Source organism: Cryptomeria japonica, chromosome 10 (genome assembly GCF_030272615.1).
Source record: "Cryptomeria japonica chromosome 10, Sugi_1.0, whole genome shotgun sequence".
Taxonomy (NCBI): Eukaryota; Viridiplantae; Streptophyta; class Pinopsida; order Cupressales; family Cupressaceae; genus Cryptomeria; species Cryptomeria japonica.
In genome coordinates this window covers 853093651-853120161 of record NC_081414.1, presented here as the reverse complement: position 1 = coordinate 853120161, position 26511 = coordinate 853093651, and the positions used below count along the sequence as shown (strand labels likewise).

The 26511-nt window shown below is 36.7% G+C and overlaps 1 protein-coding gene across 1 annotated transcript in view; it reads right to left on the bottom strand.

Moving 5' to 3' along the window:
- Positions 1 to 19823: 19823 nt before the first annotated feature.
- Positions 19824 to 26511, bottom strand: part of LOC131065189 (cysteine-rich receptor-like protein kinase 2) — a 29661-nt gene continuing 22973 nt past the window's right edge. The window contains exon 8 of the mRNA XM_057999645.2: positions 19824 to 20044. Coding sequence (XP_057855628.2) covers positions 19824 to 20044 — 221 coding nt within the window. The remainder of the gene's footprint in view (positions 20045 to 26511) is intronic.

Here is a 26511-nt window from a genome sequence, read left to right as displayed (position 1 = left end):
GAGCATGAAGCTCACATTTGTTTTGTCACCATATTGTTCTTGAAAACAATTCTTAAAGTCCTCCCATGACCCAATGCTATTAACTGGAAGACCTCTGTACCAATCTCTTGCATCATCTACCAAGGATTGAACAAATAATTTCATTATAACATCTTCATCCACTATCTCATAATCATTTATTAAGTCACCAAAAGATTTTAAATGTTCCTCAGCACTAATTGCATTATTTCCAGCAAACTAATGGAGTTTGTCCCTTAACTCAGTAGGAACATGGTTGGGATATCCTGGAATCCCATCAAAGAACAATTGTCTATACTACTCCAAATTGATAGGTCTCCTTTGAAAAGGGTTAGCAACATTATTGTTTCCCATGTTTATTCTGACTTTTGGAATTGGGGATTGAGATATTTGGTTGTGCTGATTGTTTACAAGGGTTTGACTAATTGTTGTTGTATTAGCAGGCACAGTAGGCTGAATTTTAACCAAAGGGAGGGAAGTTTGCTAAGGATTAGGCTTACTAAGATCCTCTGGTGGAAAAATGATAGGGGGAGCTTTTAGATATTTAATTTTCCTTTTAACATCCTGATTAGCTACTTCCAACTCAACCTTCTCTAATTCCATTTGTAGATTCTCCTTTTCCTTTCTCATTCTTTCCATCTCTCTCTCATGTGCCGGTAATCTATGAGAGATTTCCTCTGCATTTCTAGATCCATTTCCATCATCCACCCACACTTTCTTTCCTTTATCAACATTATTCTTAGGAGGCTATGAATCACCAAGCACTTCCCTGTTTGGTTGGATTATGGACTTATATGTTGGCTTGGCCTTAGGGATTAGAATTTCTCTAATCGTAGGACCTTCCCCGTCACTCTTTTTCTTTTCCTTAGCTAACACTTCAAGGTCAGCTATCTGTCTAAGAAGCCTATCTCTCTCCATTAGTTTTGCTTTGACTTCTTTTTCCCTATTTGTTTCCTTTTGGGCTCTTAAGGACATTAAGTGATGAACCCTTCTATTTAAATCTTCTATCTCTTGTGTAGCATCGTAAAATTGTGACACTTGCAATTTCAACTGCATTTGGGTCTTCACGATGGCGGCGCAATGTTGAACCCAAATGGAGACCCTGAAACCTATTTGCGACATCAAAAACTGCACCTTGGCTTGATCCTCCTTGCACCCCGTTGTCCCGGGAGGTGGGACCATGGCGCCCAGCACCCTAGTCCTTCAAGACCATGGCGCCTAGTGCCCTGGTCCCTCAGGACCATGGCGCCTAGCGTCCTGGTCCCTCAGGACCATGGCGCCTAGCGCCCTGGTCCCTGGCCCTATTTTGGGCCTGATCTCTTGCTGGGCATCGAGTCTTCAAGTTTGCAATTTGGAAAATAATGCTTCTAGGTCGGCCTAAGGTCGGAAAAATTAGTCTCCTAACCCTAATTGACAAGTATATAAACTACATTTCCCCTCACGAAAAAAGGAGGAAAAACATATGTGTGCAAGAGGCGGAAGTGATAGGCAAACATTCAAACATTCAAACATTCAAACATTCAAGCATTCCTTCAAGCAATTGAGCATTCTAAGTCTCCATTCAAGGCTAGGTGTTGCATTCAAGACAAGGATTCAACCATTGAAGAGGAGATCACCTACAACACACAACATACAACATACAACATCATTGCACCTTCGCATGTAAGAATACAAACATTCTTACAACAAGGTATCAGTACTTGATTACATTACAAACATTTACATTTACAGCATTCTCATTTCTTGGTTAATTCCAAAACTGGGGTTTGACCTGAAGGCAAACCTGTAGTCCCTAACCCCCCAATCGTCCTCTCTTTTCTGTGTGTAGGTTACAGGTACGCGACTGTAATTGAAGATCTGGAATCCTTGTGCAGAGACAAACAGATCCCCCTTCGTTTCGCAAATTTTTCGGAGGACCGTGTGCACGCCGGGCACCATCATCCCATCAACTTTCACTCAAAATTGCAAGACAGCATCATCTCGACATTTTATTGCTAATTTCAGGTCCGTAGCTTCATCCTGTGTCTCTATCTCCATCTACAAGTGAATCTTTCTTACTTTCACATACACTCCTAGTTCAATTCTTCTATCTACATTCTTTACAAAAGAGGGTATCCTTGCTATCTCAACCCTTGAAACTCATTTAGAATTCAATCTTGCATTGTGTGGGATTGGATCTTGTGAGTTTCAACCCCTCTTTTGAATGTAAAGTCTCTCCTAAGTGAGAACCATCAATCCTAGTGACCTCCTTTCTCTCTCCTTGGAGTGGGGGGAACACCTAGGGTTCGATTTTCCACTCTACATTTTGGTGAACCCGACATGAACATCCTAATTCTGATTATTCATGGTTAGATCTGAAAAAAACTTGCTTCCTTAATTACATTTCCATGTTTGATCTTTTGCAAATTTTAGAGGTTAATTGCATAAAAACCCTAAATTTTCTTTTTAGTAATTGAGCTTGTGAAATGTTTAATTGTTAATGCTTGTTTCAGATCTACCCTTCTATTGCAAATTGTCAGTTCATATTTGTGCTTTAATTCTGAAAATTAAGTGGTTAAGTGTCAAAACCCTAATTTTTAAAACCCTCTTGATTCAACCTTTGACCGATGATTTCACTGACCAGAATACCTCCAAATCAGCTGTAACTTTGGATTCCGTAACAAAATCATAATATCTTTCATCTCTGAAAGTTTTGAAAAAAGTTGTGAGGACCGTGTGCACCCCGAGCACCATTGTCCCTGACATTTTTTCTGAAATTTCGGGAGCTAGATCTTATTGTATTTTTCTGCTAGAATCCAGAATCTTGGCTGATTTCATCAATTCTAACACTTTCAAAATTAAAGTCAAAGTTGGTCTAATGATTGCTTGGATTAAGGCTTCTAATCATTCAAAAATTGTTGAAATTGAAATTTTGTGTTAAAATTGTGTTTCTTACTATCCTAAATCTGAAAAGTGTGTTGGCATTCTTTCAATGTTTCAGTGCTTTATTCAAATTTTTGCAATTTGTGACTTTTGAAATTAAATGTTTAATTGCAACAACTTTGATTTCCGCTTTCAAAATTGAATTTTGCATGAAATTGAGTCAACTTTTAAATTTCAAAGCTTGCATTGCTTTTAGTATTCCCTCTAAAATCATAAAATTCAAAATTTCAGTTTCCCTCTCTTTTTCAAAATTCAAATTTTGCATTTTTCAACAATCTTGGTAGGATTCAATTTTGAGATTGCAACTCTAATTTGGCCTATCTACAGATCATAAAATCACTCAATTTTTTCAGATTAGCTTTAAAATCATCATAACTTTCATCCCTGAAAATTTCAAAAAAAGTTGCGAGGACTATGTGCACTCTGTTCGCCATGGTCCCTGACATTTTTTCCGAAATTTCGAGAAATTATCATGATTGCATTTAACAGCTTGAATCTAGGAGATTGGCTAATTTTATTGAAATTTGTTACCTCTAAATTTGAAAATAAATTCAAAATTCAAGATTTCAATTTTCAAGATAACAATTAAAATTAAGTGCTACCCCCTTGGCCCTAATTTTTCAATTGTGCCTACCTTTCTTGGAAGTTGTGTTTCCCTCTTCTTTCACAAAGTTCAAACTCGATAATCATCATCTCATTGTTCAATTTTGCCAACTTTATTTTCAAAATTCAAAATCTTCTCTCTCTCTAGTGCATGAGTTTTACAACAAAAAGCCCTACTTACACTATTCCCATTAGACAAAGCCTTAGAATTAAGTCTTTCCAAGGTTTAATTACCGACGAGATGGAACCTAATTTGAATGGCCTTTTTAACGAGGACATGGGTAATTCCTCTGATCCTCTTAATGATGAAGAAGCTCTCCATGAGGTTTCTGTAGAACAACTTTCAAAATTGGATAACCAATTTGATGATTTTCAGCAATGGATGTCTCAAGAATACCCTGATAGTCAAGCTATTTCATTAATTGAGGGTCTAAAATGTATGGTTCAAAGTGATAGGAATGGAATTGATATTTTGCGTAGTATTGCACACATCGTAGATTCGAATGTGATGCCTATGAAGAGTTGTGCCGAAACTTTAGGTTATACACAACCTCCTACTCAAGTCAATCATTCTATCCCTTTGACAACTTCTATTGCTAGTATACCTACTTTTACATCAAACATAATGACTACTTCAATACAAAACATTCCACCTATGATCACCAGTCATGGGGGCAATCCTTCCTCTTCAATCAACCCTCTTCCTTCATTCAATCTGACTTCTTCATTCATTCCTTCAATGAGTGTCCCTATTACATCTCCACAAATGAACATGACACAAGGGGGAAATTCATTCAACCATTCCATTCCTCCTTGTACTGTTCCTTCTTTCCAATCATCTCCTATGACTAACTATCATAGTGTCCCACCACCTTACTCTCAATCAATACCTTCTTTCAATAACATAATACCTCCATCACAATCTAACAAGTCTAATATGAACTCTTCGACTGAAGCGACCATTAACAATCTTGCACAAACTGTCTCTTCTTTATAGCAGCAAATTGCCTTTATGAATCAGTCTAAGTTTAGTGTGCCCACATTTGATGTTGCGAGCCCACTTTCTCTTGACATTGTTCGAGCTATCCCCCCTAGGCATGTTGAAATCCCACAGTTGGAGCTTTATAATGGTAAAGATGATCCTCTAACACATGTTAAGACCTTTCAAACAATATGTACCGATTTTGCTCATGACCAAAGGTTGCTTGTAAAACTGTTTACTAGAACATTAAGAGATAAGGCTCTACAATGGTATTGCTCGTTGCCTTCCTATTCTATTAGTTCTTTTCAACAACTTGCAAATGCTTTTATTCAACAATTTCAAAACAATATAAGTCCTAAAGTTACTTTGATTGATTTAATGCATTGTAAACAAAGTGTTAAAGAAAAAGTGACTGATTTCATTGGTAGATATAAGCATTTGTGTGCTCAAATTTCTTTTCTAGTACCTGACAATGATATTCAAAGAATCTTTATTTCTAGTTTACAAAAGGATATTAGAGAAAAACTTTTGTTTTCTGAGTTTACTTCTTTCCAACAGTTGTGTACAACTCTTCACAATTATCAACTAACTGTGAGTCAAATGGAACAAGAAAATCCTATGGCTCCAAGTGATAAGGGTGATAGTAGTCAACAACCATTTGGGAAGTTTAAACCGAATAGAGGGTTCGTTAAGTTCAATGAAAACATCACCAACAACAATGTGAATGCAGCATCAGGTGTGAATGATAAAGGCAACACATCTGTAGCTCTTCCTAACCAAAATCTTAAGATTTTTACTGATCCATTACCTTCTCATACCTCTAATGTGATTGAGACTAATGATTCCTCTTTCTCACCTAATGGTCTTGTGTCTATGACTCCAAATGTGATTAACTTTGTAGAGCAGCAGAAAATCCCTAAAGAACCTTCCATCACATTTGATTCCAGTGAAACTATCAGGGCACCTGATGGTTTTTTATATATAGTTGCAAAAGTCAAGAATACACCTTGCCGTGGAGTGCTTATTGATCCTTCTTGCATGGTTAATGTCATTACTGAAGAATTTCTTTTTACTTTGCAATTGAATCAAGTGATCTATGAAAAAAAAAATGTGGTTGTGAAATTATTTGATGCATTTTCTTCTCCAGCAATTGGTTCTATTACATTACCTATTGAGGTCCATAACAAATCCCTTGATGTGAGCTTTGCTATTATTCCATCATCTGAACAATTTCATGTGAAGCTAGGCTATCCTTGGCTATCTTCCATGAAAGCTATTGCTTCTCCTATTCACAAGTGTTTGAAATTTCCCCAGAATGGTGAAGTTGTTACTGTCAATCATAGTCTCTTTAAACCAGCTGAAAGAACTTCTAGCGTTCCTATTGATTATTTTTGGCCTAAACAATTCCAATCTCTTCCACCGCGAAGTGATCATCTTTTCAAATCTTATCAAAAGTGGAAAAAAGATATGATCCTCTCTCTAAGTGAACCTCAAACACCCAAACTTGATATTCCTATCATTCTTGAGAAGGGAGTTCTTCCTTTGAAAGATAAAACTAATGTCTTTCCTCAAGAAGATTCCCAACCCATTCCTATGGATGTGACTATGTCTATGTCTAATAAACTTTCTAAAAGTAGACCTATACCTCCTCGTCATGATGGACTTGGTCTCCTTCCTAAACCAAATATTCCTCCTTTATATGGAGCAGTTCCTCCTCCTTCCTCTTATAAAGAGAAGAGACCTTCCTCTTCTCCTATTATCCAACCTACCAAACCACAACCTAAACACCCAAGTGATAAGGATGAGAACATTCCTCCTCCTCAATATTCTCCACTTCCTACTAAGACTAGATGAAATCATTCTGTGCATGAGCACCGACGAAAGCGTCATCTTAGAGCTCGTGCAGCTGCTTCTCAAACTTTGCAATCCCCAAAAACACCTTCAGCTAGTATTATTCCATTTTCTCCTCAGCCGAAAATTGAGCCAAAATCTAATAAGCATAAGATGCATGATGGTTTTGATCCTGTACGAGTTAAAGATCCTATTTTTATAAATCTTGATGATGATATAGATGAAAATGTTATTCATGATGAAAATGTTACTTCTCTTGCTTCTAATAGTGAATATGAATATGTTGATATTGATAACCATTTATCTAACGAATTTTCTAAAGCACTTATCCTAGCTCCTAGACAAGAACAACGTGGCTTGGAACATGAACATAGCCCTTGTTTGGATCTTGCAGTAGCTCCATTTGCTGTGTTGGATGTTCCTCCTCTAGCATGTTTCCTGACTTCCCAAAATATTGATCAGCAAGATCGGGGGGTGGATGATGTGCTAGACTAGTTCATTAGCATAGCAGACTCTCTCCTACTCTCTTGATCTCCTTTGTTACTTCTTCTATGTGTTATTCTCATTCTTCTATTTGTTGTCCTTAGCGTTGTCTACTTGAGGATGATGCAAAGCCTTGAGATCTCTTTTGGTCTCTCTCATGTTGACTCAAAAGACACATGTGTTCCCTTCTTCTAGGTGACCTTCCTTGATTGGGGAATGAAGAACAATTATGCATACATACATATGATATACATGAATTATCATACAGCATACTGACCCGAAGGAAAGCGAAGTCACCTTGTGATTTGTGTTTTGTGTCTATTATCCTTGGGTTTATCTCACACTTGGGGGCTAAATCTTTTTGATAACATGATCCTTTCCCTTCTCATTTCTTATGTGTATCACTACCTTAAAGAAATCACCACCGATGAGGTGTGTGCGATCACTTTAACATAGGGGGCATACACTCCATCCATATCTCTTCAAGATTCTTAAAAATTTCTTGGCAAACTTAGCTTTTCCTTGAAAATTTTTTGGTATTTTTCTTGCATGACTCATAGTGAGGGAACTGTACTACTATCAGTCATGGTTCTCCCTCGTGATCTTCCCTTTTACTTTGTCAATAGAAGTCGTAAGATCCTTAGTCCACTGGGGGCTTGGTGTATCTTGCCTCCTTGACATGGTGAAAGTCTTTCAATGTTGTTTCCTTGTACTTTACCGGAAGTATGGGCATACACTTATACTCCCGCTAAAGTAGGGGCTAAATGTAGCGTCGTAAAATTGTGACACTTGCAATTTCGACTGCATTTGGGTCTTCACGATGGTGGTGCAACATTGAACCTGAATGGAGACCCCGAAACCTGTTTGCGACATCCAAAACTGCATCTTTTTGCACCTTGGCCTAATCCTCCTTGCACCTTATTGTCCCGAGAGGTGGGACCATGGCACCCAGCGCCCTAGTCCTTCAGGACCATGGCACCTAGTGCCCTGGTCCCTCAGGACCATGGCGCCTAGTGTCTTGGTCCCTCAGGACCATGGCGCCCAGTGCCCTGGTCCCTAGCCCTATTTTGGGCCCGGTCTCTTGTTGGGCATCGGGTCTTCAAGTTTGCAATTTGGAAAATAATGCTTCTAGGTTGGCCTAAGGTCAGAAAAATTAGTCTCCTAACCCTAATTGACAAGTATATAAACTACATTTCCCCTCATGAAAAAGGAGGAAAAACATATGTTTGCAAGAGGCGGAAGCGATAGGCAAACATTCAAACATTCAAACATTCAAGCATTCCTTCAAGCAATTGAGCATTCTAGGTCTCCATTCAAGGCTAGGTGTTGCATTCAAGACAAGGATTCAACCATTGAAGAGGAGATCACCTACAACACACAACATACAACATACAACATCATTACACCTTCGCATGTAAGAATACAAACATTCTTACAACAAGGTATCAGTACTTGATTACATTACAAACATTTACATTTACAGCATTCTCATTTCTTAGTTAATTCCAAAACCAGGGTTTGACCTGAAGGCAAACCCCTAATCCCTAACCCCCCAATTGTCCTCTCTTTCCTATGTGTAGGTTACAGGTACGTGGCTATAATTGAAGATCTGGAATCCTTGTGCAGAGACGAACAGATCCCCCTTCGTTTCGCGGATTTTTCGGAGGACCATGTGCACTCCGGGCGCCATTGTCCCATCAACTTTCACTCAAACTTGCAGGACAACATCATCTCGACATTTTACTACTAATTTCAGGTCCGTAGCTTCATCCCGTGTCTCTATCTCTATCTACAAGTGAATCTTTCTTACTTTCACATACACTCCTAGTTCAATCCTTCTATCTACATTCTTTACAAAAGAGGGTATCCTTGCTTTCTCAACCCTTGAAACTCATTTAGAATTCAATCTTGCATTGTGTGGGATTGGATCTTGTGAGTTTCAACCCCTCTTTTGAATGTAAAGTCTCTCCTAAGTGAGAACCATCAATCCTAGTGACCTCCTTTCTCTCTCCTTGGAGTGGGGGGAACACCTAGGGTTCGATTTTCCACTTTACATCTTGTGATACCTTTTCTTCATTAGGGAAATTCTCCTCAGAGTCAAATACATTAACTTGATCTATATCAATCAAGCTGATGTTTCCATCAATTGTTCTAGGCACAGAATGTCTGACTGCATTTGAACTAGTCCTATCTCTTGTAGAAATGCTAACATGAGATATATCTTGATTTAAATCATGAACATTATCTATATCTCCAAATAATCCAAAATGGAAACCTAATATATCATGTTCAAATTCTCTAGAAGAAGAATTAGATTTTGCATAAACAAGTCAATTTCAAGTATCTTACCGGTACTATTATTCTATTGCACCCAAGCAGCATTTGATGGTTCATGAAGCACTTATCTCTTCTGACCTCTTCGTGACGGTTCAGGCAAACCTTCTTGCAAGGTTTCACAAGGATTCTTTTTCATGAATGATTTGGTGTTTTTTCTCCTTGCATTGTGCTTGTCTTCCCTTTAGAATTATATGTATTTCACAAGGATTGGTTACAAGATAACAGAGTCACCACCCACAAGACTATGGGAAAGAATGGAAAACAAGCTTGCAGCACCAATCTATTCCACAAACACACAATGATTTTGCTTATAAATTTAAACCACAAATCTGCGTCTGGATTTTCGTTGTGACTCTCCCCAGCAGAGTCGCCACTTTTGTTGTTCTCAAAACCTGATTCCCTTCAAGATCCTCATGGTTATGTGATTAACTCTGTATGGAGAAGATAGATCAAATAGAAAGAGACTTTCAGGACAACATATGACAATGTTTTATTAACCTTCTACACTTCGAACTTGTCCAAAGTTCAGGTGGGTATACCATTGTGAACTAAATTCACACTTTTAAAAGACAAATCCACAACAAACCATTCCGAAAACTAGTGTATTTTATCACTTTAAAACCAATTGAAACAAAGAAATAAAACTTGTACTCATGTTTAGTATTGACCTACAAGATATGTAATGAAGACAACCTTAATAGATACCAGTGCCCAATCCAAGGCCACAGAGTCATCTAAGTTCAAGCAATACTTCCAAAATTATAATACCTCCATACATTCTATTAGTTTGGCTTCTGTAAATCCCTATACATGCCTAACATACATAAGAATTTAGTCATATCAAACTAAAATGTGTTCATCAAAATTCAAAATACCCCAGAAAGAATTTACTGGTAGAAATGATTCGAATGTATTTAATTCCCCTCTTGAAGAGAAAAGCTAAGAAAGACATCTACCTAAAATTACCTTGCAACCCATATTCCAAAGGAGTAACCCTAGACTACCTCATAATGAAACAGTAAACATTTGCAAACATACTTGAAGACAACACAAAGTTTGAACTCAAAACTAATGGTTTGTATATTGATATTTCTTCTGAAAGTATTACAAAAAAACATTTGAATGTTCTCCATTAACACTTAGAAAAAGCTCAGATAAATTTCTGTAGCCTTTTCTTACAATTTCTTGTGATCCCCTTTTACATTGGTCCTGGTATCCATTTATAATAACATGGATGCATACAAGCTTCAGACCTTCCAACAGTAAATTCTTACAAAAAGTCTTTTCAAAAAGCGGTTATAAGTCCTTTTCAACATCTGTGGCCTCCTCTGCTTGTGGTTCTATTGCAACCTCTTCTAATTGCTCTACATCAAGTATTGAATATTTTCTTGTCCACTCATTGTATACATCATTAGTCAGCCACGCGAAGTTAATCACTTTTGCTTTTGTCTTGGCTACCCTTTTCCAACAATTCCTCATTTTATTCATGTCTGAATTTAGAAAAACATAATGAGATTTGATTTTCTCTATCTCCTCAATTGCTTTGACAAATAAGGAAGCATCCTCTAAGTTAATAATTCCTTTTATTCTTAATGACAATTTGGCTTCTAATTCCTTAAGCCATACTTGTTTGTCCTTTAATTGAATTGGGCTAGCAAAACCCCCTAGGAGTAATTCAAATACTTGATAAGTGTACTCTTTTTTGTACAAATTGATCTTCCTATTTGCATTATCTACTATTGCTAATTTTACTAGGTCCTTTGTTGTGTCACAAGTGGATTTGATAATGGGATCAACCCCTGCTTCATCATAGGATACACAAATAAGCTCCAAATCCTACTCTCTTGGCTTCCATTTGTGAAAAATAAGCATTAAGACAGCCTTATCTTCATTAAGCTCATTCCACATATCTAGAATCTTTCTCATGTTGTTGTACAGTAAAAAGGACCCGATAGTGTCAGCAAAACTCAAGATTGTAGCCCTTACTCTTTCCTCATATTTCTTTGCATACAAGGCCTTAGCCTGCTTTAGATTCTCCAATTCATGGGAAATGATTTCAATCAACTAAGAACTAGAAGGTGCTAGAAATGGTGGGAATTCAATAATGGGGGTGGTTGGTGAAGGCCTTGTAGGAGAAGAGGAGATCATTAATGTTGAGGACTCACCTTGATGGTATTGTCTTGCCAATTGGCTTTGTAACTTGGCAATTATGTTGTCTTTACCCATCACCTCCTCCATGGCACTGTTATAAGCTTTTAAAACTATCTCCAACTTAGCTTGGAGATCTGCCTTTCTTTTGCCTCTGTTTCTGTTACTGCAACATTAAACTTCACAATCTCTAACATAGTGCTAGCAGCTTCGACTACCCCAGTGTTCTGCACTATTTTCACTATCATTCCTCCAAGGTAACTTGACCCTGAGGTGTCCTTATTCCTTCTATTCTCATCTCTTTTTAGAGACCATAGGACCAGTGCAACATTATCCTTGCTGAAAGTGACTCCCTCCATAGGTTTGGTTTCCTTTCTCGCTGCCTCTAAAATCAAGGCATCTGCTATGTCCCATTCAGGGAGGATGAGTACCCCAGCCTGTGCTACCATATCTCTTTCTTTCTCGGGAGTGATGGTTTTAAACTCATCAACCATTTCTTGTTTTACCTCTTCTTCAAGAACAGCTAGGTCCTTGTGGGATTGCTCACTTTTCCCTTTTTCACACCTTGCATTAAATTTATCAATATTTTGCTTCCATACAAATTGCATGAAAGCTTCTGATGTGACAATATTATTATCAACCAAGAAATCCTCATTGGCTTGTTTGATCTCGGGATCCCACTCCTAGCCTTTGAACTCATTAGTAGTAATATTCATCTTAGCTGTAAGGGACTCTTTTGGCATTCCCTCTTCTACCTTATCATATGTGTAGGCTATCTCTCCAAGACTACCTAACTACATCAATTGTTCAGCGGCTTCGTATTCATCTCCTATATGAATAGGGGATTGAGATGGGAAATACAAGGGTTCATTAAATTGTATTTCCTTTCCCATTATTTGTTTCTTTGGGCTGTCATGTATGTGAATGACATCTTGTACCTTCTTCTTTCCTTTTGAGGTAAAAGGCTCCCCTGTTGTTGGCATCAACACACTGTAGTTGGACTTCTTGTGTAACATGTAATCACCAAGAGGAATTGCTTTGGTAGATGCAGACCTATTTAGGACCAGTCTTGCTTTCTCAGGGTTGTTCTTAATTACAACCTCCCACTTTTCTTTCAGTGTCTGCATCACATCTTCAAAACAAAGAATTAAAAATTTTACCTTTTCTTCAAAGGGGTGGAAGCTAGACAATGGGTCATAGCTAGTGTCAAATTTGTGTACAAAGTCTAAGGCCTTTTTGTAAGCCACCCACTTTTCTTTCCTCGGCTCTTGCTCATCTAAATCAAATTCATTCCTAATGAGGTCTTCAGGAAACTGGAATTGGTGGGGTCTACCTCTGCATATTGTCGTCTTTCTGAACATGTCATTGAATAAATCTTCAGGGTCAGCACACTTGGATACTGTAGTTGATAAATGATAAGGTCTAAGAAAATCTTCAAAGCATTTCCAACCTCCTTTAGTTATTACAAATTGGTGGGCTATGGTAACTGTAGGGAAAAGGGTCCCTTTACCTCTACCTGTCAGCTCTGCCTCTTGCACACTACCAATCCGTCTGAGGACTTCTATAATTCCCACTTTGAGAGGGACCTGATAGGGAAATGAAAATGAAGTACCTTTGGAACAATACACTTTGAAAACTGTAGAGACAGGGTATAAGTACATATCACCCCAATTATGGGCAATTTTGATGTCTTCAGTAAACTCCTTTGGCCTAATGAATTCCAAAAGTACCTTAGGGAGTCTTGGATTCTCTGAACATAAAAGAGTTTTGATTTTGGTTGCAAAGCACTTATCAAATCTCAAGTAGCTAGCATCTTCTCTATCCCATGATAGCATTATACTCGATAACTGAATTGGCATCTTCTCTCCATCCTTTTCTTTCTAAAGATCGATTCCATCTACAAAATAATCACCACCCTTGAAAAGGAATAGGTGCATGAGGAGGGAGTACCATCCAAAGGGTCTATCCACTTTTCCATTCTTTATAGTTATCAAGCCCTCATTGATAACATCAGTATATAAGGGGCATAATCAAAGGTCACTGCTAGAGATGGATTCAAAATTTGAGCAATCATTAACATATAATGAGCTGGTATACTTGCTTTAGCATCCTCTCCAAAAATTTGGCAGAGTGACCAGTATAATCCCTTGGCTCTAATGGTAAACAGATCCAAGGAGAAAGGCTCCATAGTATTGGGTCCTACAACAGTTAATCCACCTATCTTAACAAAAAATTCTTTAAGAGGCCCATTCCTAAGGTGACTCCTCTGTGTGTTGTAAATCTGAGCCAATGATTGGAAGTTGATAGGGTCCAATAAATTTGAAACCTCACCAAGTTCAAAAGCCTTTCTGAACTCATCATCATATATCTCAATGAGTGTTTTTCCATTTACATCCCTGATACTCCTAGTAATAGGGTCATAATTGCGTGCAATTTGAGTCAGGAGATCCACATCCATGAAGACCCCAGGGACCACCAGTTTACCTACATCCAACTCCCAAATACTGTTCATTGGGCCTGGGGAATGTCTCATGCCAAATCCAACTTTGAACAAACCCAAACTAGATAACCCTATCTGTGGGTCTCTGAGCCAATTGCCGTTATCATACAATCCCTCTCCTAATCTTAAATGAGTAGCTTTTGGCACTAGCTCTTTTGCCTTACCTGCTACGTTAGTAGAAATTGACAATTGTTCTAGGAAATCATCACAAATGGCCCTCTCATGGTAATTAAAATTCCTGAGAATTCTCTTTTAGGTGCCATCATAGAATTACTATGCAAACAACTAAATTACTAACCACAGTGGTTCTGTAACAAATCAAAAAACCCCAATTTAAACAAACTATCAAGTAATTGCTAAGAAAGAGTACAAGAGAACCTATATTTTGCTTGAAGAAATCCGCTCTACAACTCAAGAAATTTGCTCTGTTTTTGCTTCTCTGCGACAACTCTTCAAAATGATTCCTTCATTCAATTGATGCAAGACCATATATGATAGTCAGGCTCTTAATTGCGACATTGATACCGCATGCTTCGGCTGTCCCTTCAGAATTAAATTCATAAAAGAATTCAAAAATTTTGCTCCAACGGTTCATAACACACTTATGTATTTTCTTTTTTGCTCTTTCGCCATTTCATAGACAATAACTAACATGCACTTTAACCTAACAAAATTGTGCCAACCGTCCGATTGGATGAGACTTGATCAGTCTTTACATCGTCTTAACGCCTTCGCGTTTGCATCAAGCCCTACCTCCTTTTCCCCATTTCGCAAGTGTTAACCCCCGAGCACTTTCCTTTCATGAAGCTACGCCAGGCGTTAGATGGGACTTTGACTACTCGGCCTTTAACTCCAACTCGGACCATCAACCCTTTTACTAACCATGCCTCTTTTTGATAGCTAACGGTTTTGCGCTATTTTGCAAGCTTTAATCCACTTCCAATTTCAGGCCACGAAACAATGAGAAGCGTTGGATAAATTTTGAGATGAACAACCTTTAAGTGAGACCTTTATGCTTACATTGCTTACCCCACTCATTCACCAGTTAACAAATGCCATGTGGCATTTGGCCGTTAGCCCTGGAACACTCTTCGGGTTTAGTTCAGAGTTGGCCACATGTCTTATTTCCTATATAACTGCCAGTTACACCTTGGCGGGCCCTTAATCACCTTTTGAAACTATGTGTCGATTGACACATCACCATCAAGCTTTACAAGAAGCAACAACTGTCATTCCATGTCATGATGGACAGAGCCTGTCTTTCTCTTTCGCCATTTTGCAAGCCTTAAATCCTTGGGTAATTCATAGCCATGAAACAACGAGAACCATTGGATCAAATTAGAGTTGATCACCCTTTACCTTTATGCCTTATTTGTGTTGGCATTTTTTATGTTTATGTTGTGATTGTCATTGATGGACACACACTTGTATTGAGATCCCCTTTATATGTATGAGCTCATGCTCAACCGGTATTTGTTGCAACCGGTATGTTGTATTCTAGTCTTTAGACTAGTAGTGATTTTGCAGAATGTGTTTCCCGGTCTAAAGCAGCATATCGACCCCAAGCAGTTCACAGATCACAAGCGGTACGAGGAAGCAAAGCGGCACAACACATTCTTACCAGTCTTTATTTTTGTCAAACCGACAACCGACATTTTGTATGAATCGGCAACACTCTATGATGAGTTACCAACCGACATTTTGTGATGAGTTACCAATCCACCGATTGTTTGATGGTGCTGACACATTCACGGTGATTCTTGTGTCGTGTTACTGAGTATGTCTAGATTCACTGAACCTAGAAAATTGTAATGTAATCCTATTGGACCAACATGAAATCAGATTCCTTTAAAAGGACATCATGTCTAGGGTTTTTGTGTTGTTGAAGAAGTTGTGAATAGGGTTTATGTTGAGCTAGGGTTTAAGTGGAAGTGAAGAGCAATCTTATCTAAGAAGATCGAGTTGTAACTAAGAGAGATAGAGAAGACTAAAGTAATGCTAGAATGGATTAGCTGTGAGCAATACTGGATCTAACCAAGCAATTTGTGCTAGTAGATAGATCAAACACTTGTTGATTACTCGCATCTTTGACAAGTCTGTAGCCCTTAACCAAGTAGGCCTCAAAGCCTTTGTAAAATCCTCTAACAATGAATCTAAAATCCTCTAACAAGGTAGTCTTTAATCAGACTTATCTCCTAATAGAGATTGAGATTCCTAACAGGATTTGTTCTGGTGAAGAACATTGTAAGACCTTAACCAGTCTGACCTTAACCGGTCTGGTTTCTATTCCGTAGATAGTGACTTGTGAGTTCCATCTCACTATGGTTTTTCCCAGTTGGGTTTCTATGTCAAATATCTTGTGTTATGGTTGTATTGCTTTTGTGGGTGAATGCTTTATTTGCATTTTAGTTTGTATGTGTGATAACCAGTTTGATTGTCAGATTGCTTTACCGGTTTATCTTTAGATTGTGTAAGTGTTTTAGTGCAAATATTTTTGGCATACTAATTCACCCCCCCTCTTAGTATTCATCAATTTGTTTCTTCGGGCCCACTAGGTCTTTCACCATTTCACAGACTTTAAAACACTAGCATCTTACCTTTGTGAACACACGTGGACCGTTAGATTATATCAGACTTGCTCGATGCTTAACAACCCACTTGAATCCAGTAGACGTGGGTCTTCTGACTCAGCATTCTCTACCTGGTGTTTGGTCATTCCTGAAATGATGTGTCGACCTTTTAGTCGCTGAGAGAAAACATCGGGATCCACGTCATCCTTGTCACCTGTATCTGCCAAGTCACTTCTTATTCCGCAACATGACTCATCATCTTGGACCCACCTTTTAGTCCTTAGATCTAATTCATTGACCACTTTGATGTTCAGCCACATGTCATTATCTTACTTGCCATCTCAACTAGTCGGATAGCTTGCTTGGAACGCCATGTCATTTTGCTGTTTCATGAAGTGTAACATGTGAGCATCTATCAGCAGCGAAACAACGCGAGCCATCAATTCCTTTTGAACTTGATCGCCTTTTAGCTATGGGAAAGTCTTCACCACTGGGTCCTGCCAAACCTTTTCACCATTTCGCGAAAGGTAATTTACTTGCTCATTTCGGCTGCAAATCAATGCCAACCGTTAGATCTAAAGTGAGATGGAGTCTCGTTAAACTAGATCCAATGCACATAGTCAAACATGCCTTTTCCTTTCGCTATTTCGCATAGCTTAATACACCTGTAGCTTCGCCTATCAAAATAGCGAAAGTCGTAGATCCATCTGGGAGTTGCACGACATTTACTAGGCCCGACAACATTAGAAGGAAAAAGACATAAGGCATAGGTTTTTTCTTATAATTATTTAACGATCGCTTAGGTAAATAACAAGGGGGACACTTCACACGACCCCAAGACCCATCACTTAAGTAAATAAAGTAACACAAGAATAGAAACCAGAGGGTTTTAATCAGATAATTGAACGATTAAAACTAAAAACCCTTAACCCTTAAAGACCTAATACACAACTGAAGCGACTAATAGCATACTTGACTCAAAATTTCAAAAACCTAGCCAATCATGGGAAAAGAAAACCCATTTCTTAAATAGTGATAACACAACCCACCTCAACCACTAAACATGCACTTGATTTTATAGAATTAAACTAACATAAATACAATAAAGTGGTAAGGTCAAACCATGATATACTTCACAAACATACCCTTTAGAAGAAGAATCAATACAATTACAACCAGGCTCAATACCACCACCAACCAACCTTAATCACTAAACATGTGCTTGATTTTATTAAATCAAACCAAAATAAATAGACCCAAGTAGTAAGGTCAAACCATGTGCATCAAAGCCATGTGAACACAAAACTGTTGATGTCACATTTAATTTTTAGTACTAACTTTTTCAATTGTTACATATTGTTTTGCATGTGCAATCAACACTAAGTATTCAATTGATCAATATTACATACAACTCTACAGGTGGTCCCAAATAAATATTTAATGTGGCTACAAACATTTCCTAATGATGTACTACAAATAATTTTTTATTTTATATTAATTAAAATATTCATGTTAAACAAGTTGTACAAACCCTATTTATAAGAAAAAGTGACATAATTTCTTTATCTCTCATATGTAAACCAAACAATAAGATTCTAGTAGAACAATTGTATAAGTACTTATATATAAATAATAGAGACATCGAATATTTGATCTATCATGTAGGTAAAGACCTTTTTATAGTCATTTTTCATTCCCTACAACTTGATTCTTTTTAGGAGTTGAGATAACTAATATTTTATTTGAGTCATGATTGTGTTAAAGCTGCTAACAACACACTTGAAGGAATGTGGATTAGGATGAATTTTTGTCTCAAACAAAATTGAGAACTTAAATTTTATTGAAATTGGATTATTGATAAACACATCAAATAAAGAATGCACTTTTTTTTTCATCCAAAAGAAATTGAATAACTCACCTTCATCTTGAGATCCATTTTTTCAGCAAAATGCACCTTTCCTCATAGTGGCACGTGACAATTGATTATTTTTTTTGAATCTTCAATTGATCTACTTTCCCTTGCTCATATACCAGCATTCTTATTCTTCCTTTCCATGTTCTATTAAGTATTAAACTTCAAAAATGTTTATTCCATATGCTTACCCCATGTGCATAGTTATGATTATCCTTACTTTCCTCTTACACTTCACTTGCCTTTTCTTTTGTCATTTTCACTAGCTTTTTATTTCATACCCTGGTATTTACATTAGATAAAGAAATACTCCTTTTCTTTTCTAACTTTAAATAATGCACTTAGGGTTATCCCTCATTTATATTCTAGGGTTTGGCATCTAAATAGCCTACCATTGATGTGTACAAATTTATTCTATGAAACAAATTACATCAAAGTTGTCGAAAAGTCTTGTGTTAGACCATAATATTGATGTCCATGAAAGCATGGTTAGTGGGAGATTTAATTTCGAAATTTGATGTGGATGTAGACAGGTATGGATGAATTTAGTAACTAGTCAACAAGGGAGGCAAATTCACGAATCATGATCAGTATGAGGTCAAGCTTTTCTCTTTACCTCACAATGGTCAAACAGAGGGCTCCATTACCTCACATATTTCCATGTTTGAAGTATTAAGTTAAGCCGGCCGTGTAGGAATGAACAAAGTTACTCAAAAACGAAAGCACACGCCATTTTGACGACTTATAAAATTCGACACATCATTTGTCTTCATTCACATATGGTCGTAAGTCGTGAGTCGTCGTGGGGCTCTTCATATTTTAACTTCTACTTTGAACACGTAAAACACACGCCAATTATTTTGATAATACTCCATTAGCTCTTTGACATCTAATTTCCAAATAAACTTGCCAATCCCACTGAAACTGGCCGTGAGAATAACGAAGACGTAAAGTTGTTTCGAATAAGTCTTTTAGCAAATTGCGTGAAAGTCGCTCAAGAGTTTTATATTAGACCATAATATTCATGTTCATGAAATTTGATGTGGATGTATGATCTGAATTATTTTGTCAATTCAGAGGACAATATCTAAAGTAGAATTTGTGGTATTGTAAACATATAACAAATCATATAAAATTTTATTTCATTGAAAATTTGTAAGAACCATACAATTTTTGGCAAACTTTGTGAAAGAGAGTTGTGTGCCATTGAATTTATCCCATTTGGGCAAACTCTGTAAAAGGAAGTTGTATGTCTAAGCCTATACAATTTAGGCAATCTTGTGAAGGAGCGTATGCCTATGACTCTGCAACTCCATAACTCTCCAACTCCTTGCAATTGGATTCGAATTGGGCTTATTTATAAGCTTTCAAAGAAGTTGAACATCCACCACATTTGTGTACTCATCGGAAGTTGAAAAGACAATCCAGTATTGAAAGGTTATTACATTTATACGAGGACAAAAATTAAGTAAAGATTAAAATATTTAATACTCTCACTTATTTCTGATCATTACTCCCGTCTTGAAAAGCAATGGACCCCATTGCTCGATCATCTTCCAAATAAAATTCTGCCATGTAACTTGAAAGTGCTAGTGAGACTCTCGAGAGAATAATTGCTTCTTCCTGATCTACTGTAGCAGCAGGAGCTTGGTCAACTTGAGGCATAGCAGCTATTAGTTCCTTGGTAGATGCTGCAGTAGCTTCCTTGTTTCCTTCTGCTGAAGACGAAGACAAGGAAGAGTTTGGCGTAGTATGGGCAGTGGCTCATTGGTTGTAGATGCACTTGCAACGATCGAAAATGGCTCTAATACTACTGATTTGAATTATTTTGTCAATTCAAAGGACAATACCCAAAGCAGAATTTGTGGTATTGTAAACACAACAAATCATATAAAATTTCATTTCATTGAAAATTTGTAAGAACCATACAGTTTTTGGCAAATTCTGTGAAAGAGAGTTGTGTGCCCTTGAATTTATACCATTTGGGAAAACTCTGTAAAAGAGAGTTGTATGCCTGAGCCTATACAATTTAGGCAATCTTGTGAAGGAGCGTATGCCTATAACTCTGTAACTCCATAACTCTTCAACTCCTTGCAATTAGATTTGAATTGGGCTTATTTATAAGCTTTCAAAGAAGCTGAACAACCACCACATTTATGTCCTCATCAGAAGTCGAAAAGACAATACAGCATTGAAAGGTTATTACATTTATATAAGGACAAAAATTAATTAAAGATTAAAATATTTAATGCTCTCACTTATTTCTGATCAATGTACACAATACAGATGAATTTAGTAATCAACAAGGGAGGTAAATTCATCACTGATGGTCGGTATAGGAAAGAAAAGGAAAAGTTATTTTATAGTTGTCGATAATTTCTAAGATGGTCCTATATTTTGATTTCATGTGATAATTAATCTATTTTTCTTTGTATTTTTTTTTATATATTATTTTATTTCAAGATAATAATTTTTATCTAAGTTTAATTTCATGTTCTAATTAATAAAAAGTGGATAGGATTGTACCATTACAAAGTTTTACATAACCACATAGAAGTGTCACCTAGGGCACATGAGAGGGACACACCTAGCAAAATATAGACCCAAGAAACCAAGACCAACAAAAAACTACTAACTAACTAAACTAGAGATAGAGCTAGTAACACAGACCATAACTAAACCAAAAAAAAGCAACCAACTACCAAAGGTAGAAAGAGATGGCCTACTGAGTAGAGGCATTGCCTTCCTGACAATCCTTACAAAAAGTAAATACTTTGTTAGAGAAGCAAATTTTCTTCTTTGCATCTTTAACAGAGCTAGGGGTACTAGAATTGAGGGTGTCCTTGATTATGGAAGTAGGGGGCTCCACCTATGCAAAAGGAGACAACATGTGTTGCTCGTGTTTGGCTCTCCTTTGATTTATCTCATCCTATATGGCTTTGAGGAAGGCAACATTTTTTGCCACCATTTCCTGATTCTGTTTGTCCATTTCATTGACCTTGCCCAATAGGAGCTCCTATTTCTCTTTCAACTCTTGAACTATCTTGTTCTCTTTTTCTTGTGTCACCTTTTCAGATAGCTCATTCAATCTCCCTTCCATTTTCTCCCAAATCTCTAGCTTCCTGACCATATCACTTGTCACTTCCCAGATTTGTTCATCTTTGAAGTCCATGACCCACTTATCCACCATCACCCCCACCTCAGCTAGTGCTTCCAATCTATTTATTTTCCTAATTGCCACATCAAACTAAGAGATGATCCATCTAATAACCATTTTTTGTCTCTCCACATTCCCCTCCAGTTTAATAATTGCATCCTCAACCTCAATTGGAGGCTTCTTAGGGTCAAAAGTCTCTTGATTTTGGGGAATTGGGGCCACTTCCTCAGAAGTGGTGGGAGACCACTCAGATTCAAAATAAGAAGATGAATCATATTCCTCAACCTCCTCCTCTTCACTAGACTCCACTACCTCCACTTTATTGGGGGTAGGGTAGAAGAGGGCTTTTGCTTCTCCTATCTACTAGGGTTAAAATGGGTGGGGATGAGTTTGGGCTTACAAGAAGAGCTAATAGCCAAGGAGTTTTTAGCCATAAGAGCCTTAGAAATTTCAATTACCAAAATTGGGTTTGGTAGGGGAACAAAGGGATTAGAAGGGGACAAACATGAAGGGATTAAAGCATGATGAAAATTATAAAGCCTAAAGATTAGACCTTGATGAAGGAATAGGAAGTTCCTAGACTTAGCTCTAGCTATAGATTGGGATAAAGATGATTAGACCCAATAAGAAAAGTTCATGTGGATACCATATCTCAGGTGATTTAGCATGCGGAAGATTTGTATGTGAAAAATTTTCTGGCAGCTATCAAGGGTGACAAATTTCATTAAAATAAGGGTTGTGTCCTTCCATTTATCAGGGAGCTCTTCTCTATTGTGACTACTCTACAATCTGGATACACCTTCACCCTCCTTGAAGAATCACTTGAATTCTTCCTTGTATAAGCCCTTCAACTTCTTGGGAAAAGTAATATCATCCTGTGGAAGCCCAACAATGGTCGTAATAAATTTTGGTGAGACTTTAAAGGCAACCTTTCCAATCTTCACCTCACCCTTCTACTAGGCCTCCACAAAGCATTTTGAAATCATCAGGTCGAAACCCTACATGCCCTCACATAACTATCTAAATTCCCCTTGATCACTTTTTTCCAAACCTTTTACTTGCACTTGAATTGGACCTCACAGGCGTCAGGTTCAACTTGGATTAAGTCCCGTACACATATCCATGACTGTGAGCTTCATAACAAAAAGTAGGTGGGTGAAATCAAAGCTAGCAGTTTGGGTCTCACATCACTTATGAGGAGAAGTGACATTGGTTTTTGAAAAGGATGTCTGTCAATCTAGCAGAAAGTGACTTGCCAAAAGGGTAGCCAAAATAAAAAAGTTTTTTAAATTATATCCCATCATTAAACTTTATGTCCTCATAGATTGCCACTTGAATCAAATTTGGGAGATCATGGGAATTCGTCTAAATTTTTTAATTCTTGGAAAATAGGCCTAAGGATGCCAACCTATCTATGACCTTATTACCTTCTCTCCTTGTGTGGTTTAAGCCAAAGTGGCTAAAACCATGAATTAGGGATTTACATTTGTCCACCAAACCTTCACATTGCCAAATTGGGATAGCTTCATTTTTAAGGAAAAGGATAGTATTTCTAGAGTCACCCTCAATAATAATTATATCATACTTCCTCTCATTAATGATAGTTTTTCCATAATAAATGGTTACCACCTTAGCAAAGCTCGAGGTTTGCATTCCCAAGTTGGTCATGTAATCTAGTACGACATTGCCTCTATGGCCATAGACAACACCACCCCCACTCGCTCGGCCTGGGTTCCCTTTGGATGAGCTGTTGAAGTTTAGCTTTAGCCAATCAGAGTTGGGTGGGGTGTGGGGCAAGTGTAACTTCATGTTATTCAAGACTTTCTTGAAAATAATTAAAGATTAAACTCAAAATTTAAATATTCAATTTCAAATTTTAAGACTAGGATCTTTTCTTACTAGCTATTATGAGCTGACTTGAAAAATATTTGTGCAAATTGGTGCAATTAATCGATATAAGAGATCATCTAAAAATGAAAATAAATCAATAATTGCAAGAGGAAACATTTAAAATACACTTTGATAATTCTAAAAGAATAAACTCATTGCATAAATATTTGAATTTCTACTTCACTAAGCTCAATTTGTGTGTGTTTTTTTTTAATTTTTTATATGAATAAGTGCTACCTTTATCATTTATATAAATTGATATTTCTTGTATGTGTAAAATAAAAGTAAAATTAATTAAATGAACATATTTAATTAACTATAGATGGTAAAGGCCAATGAAATACTTAAATAATTAAAAAAAATTGAATTAATATAGACAAATGAAAGTGGTAACATGACAAGATGGAAATATTTTAGCCATGTTTACATGTCTACATTTTTCCCCTCTTTGAGGCAATGCCATTTTATGACTTTGTTTCAAATAAAAAATGGCGATAATCGTTTGTCTGAGTAATAAGATAGAAGTAGGATAGAAGGATAGCATTTCAAGCATTCATACTATCATGATGATATAATTTAATTATCCTACAAAATTTGAGAGAAAACCTACATGAATCATTCAAGCAAATCTCAAGTAATAATGGAGCTTCCTAAGGTTTTTGTGTTGGTATTATTGCTTGTCATTTGATTTATGCATAGATCTTACACTTCATTTCATGATTGTGTGGATAGTGGGTTTGGATCCTACATTGCATTATTTCCATCTTGTTTAAATTCAATTTTTCATACATTCACATATTTAATTGTTGTGGTTTATGTTGATTAAACTATTTTCGGAGACACTATCGATAAAATATTAAAAAAATTATAGACAACGTGTAGGAGTTTGAGATTTCCATGCTTCATGTGGTTTCCTTCTTTCTTTCTCTACAAATTTATTAATACAAAAATGTTATATTTATTTCTTAAACAAAGTTTATCAAGAAGATGTTGAAGAAATTCAGAATGGAGGATTGCAAATTAATGCATAGACCTATGGTTATAGATTGTAAGATGACCAGCGATAGTGAATGTGCTAACATCATATGGATTAATGATTGGCAACCTACTGTACGTAACAACATCAAAGTTAGACCATATCTAAGTAGTAGGAATGGTAGCATGGCTTCAATTGACACCAAAAGAAACTCTTGGACAAGTAGTCAAGAGAATTTTTATATATCTAAAAGATACTATAGGTTTTAGTCTATACTATCCTAGAGGTGAATGTTTCACTCTAACATATATGGAAAAAAATTGGGTAACTAGTATTGATTATAGGAAAATTTTAAGTGGAGGATTATTTTTCCTTGTAAATCATCTAGAGTTTTGGTTAAGAAAGATGTTGGATTATGTGTTTTATCTATTTTAAAGGTAGAGTATATAATAATGGTGTCATGTTGCACATAAGTTCTCTGAGGAAGCATATATTAAAGGACATCAAATTAGAATATGATCAACCTATTTCAATACTATGTGATAACACAAGCTTAATAAACATATAAAATAGTGTTGTTATTCACTCAAGGATAAAGCACATTCCTATCAAGTATCATTTCTTGAGAGAGAAGGTTACATAATATTAGGTGAAGTTGGAGTATGTTGCTACAAAAGAAAAAAATACATATATTTCTTCAAAACTCATCCAAAAGAAAATTTGGATTATCTTAGGTAGGATTTAGGAGTGGTATCTTCACCTTATCTCTAAGTAATTAATGAGAAGCACAATTTCAATGTGAGATAATCAATGCAATATTACTTTTCATCCCTAAAGAGTGGGGGAGAGTACAAAGAGAAGAATAAAAATGTTCTTACTATAAAAATTAAAAGTTGTAGTTAGAGGATGATGAATAAAAAAGGAGTTTAACACAATATTCAAGATTGTGTTGTTATTAATATCAAAGGGAAAAGATACAGTCAAGGGGAGAGATATTCTAAGCAGGAGAGATCCACTCAGGGAGAATATTGCAAGTAGTGGTTTAGTGGTTTTTCTTATATGGTAAGTTGCATCGACTATTCTTATTTAGAACATTTAGTTGGAAAGGAATAGAAGGATATTGAGAGAGGAGAGTAATACGATAAGCCATGTGATCAACAACATTGAGAATTCAATCTTAGAAGTAGTCAAAGCATACAATTTAAAATATAAGAGATTAAAATCCTTCTTTACCTTGTGGGGTGATACAATCCTCAAAGATAACTAAGGGCCTAATCTTCCTTTTAAGGTCAAACTCCTCAATAATTGAAATTGGGAAAACAAAAAGGAAATATTTCAAATGGGAACCTCCTGATGGCTTCCATTGGAAGCTAAATTTTGATGAAGCAATCAAAGTTAACCCTCTCATTTTAGGGTTTGGTTTTGTCATCCATAAGAACAAGGAATAAATTTTGAAGGTATGAGTAGCAAGAGTTCCTAATGTCACCAATAATGTAGCAGAATCCATTGTACTTGTATATGGTTTACGTTTGGCATACAAGTTAGGAATAAAAAAGTTGATTAGAGAAGGGGACTCAATGAACACCATATCAACCTTGAAAAGGTTTCAAGCCCCAAGCCAGAAGATTAGCTATGCTCTTCAAGAGGCCTAGCTACTCCTCTAGATACTAAAAGATTTCAGCATAAGACATTGCTCTAGAGAAGCAAATGAGCTCGTTGATGCATTAGCTAACAAAGGCTATGGGATTGTGAACCAGGAAATCAAGCTTAATAAGACAAAGATCGAAAATGATGTAGCCTTGGCACCAATTGTTTCAATTGAGTCCCTTTGATCATTATTTCTAACACGTGTTGGCTTTTGCGGATATCACCTTTAGGATTAATGTTTAATAATAATGATGAAAAGTTAAAATTCATGAATCCTACATTAGAAGGGGCATGTTTAAGGACTTCAATATCTTTTTATATGCTCATTAATAATTTTAATCTAGCATTGGTGGTGGTCAAATTGTAAATTTATCACATCAAAGCCATATACTCTATTATGTAGCTTTTGGCTAGCTCATGTCATCCCCTCAATTTGTGTGAAGGTCTTCAAAAGGACATCATCTAGGGGGAAGTACTAAATTGGGTCCATGGTGAGGGTATCAAAGAATTTGATC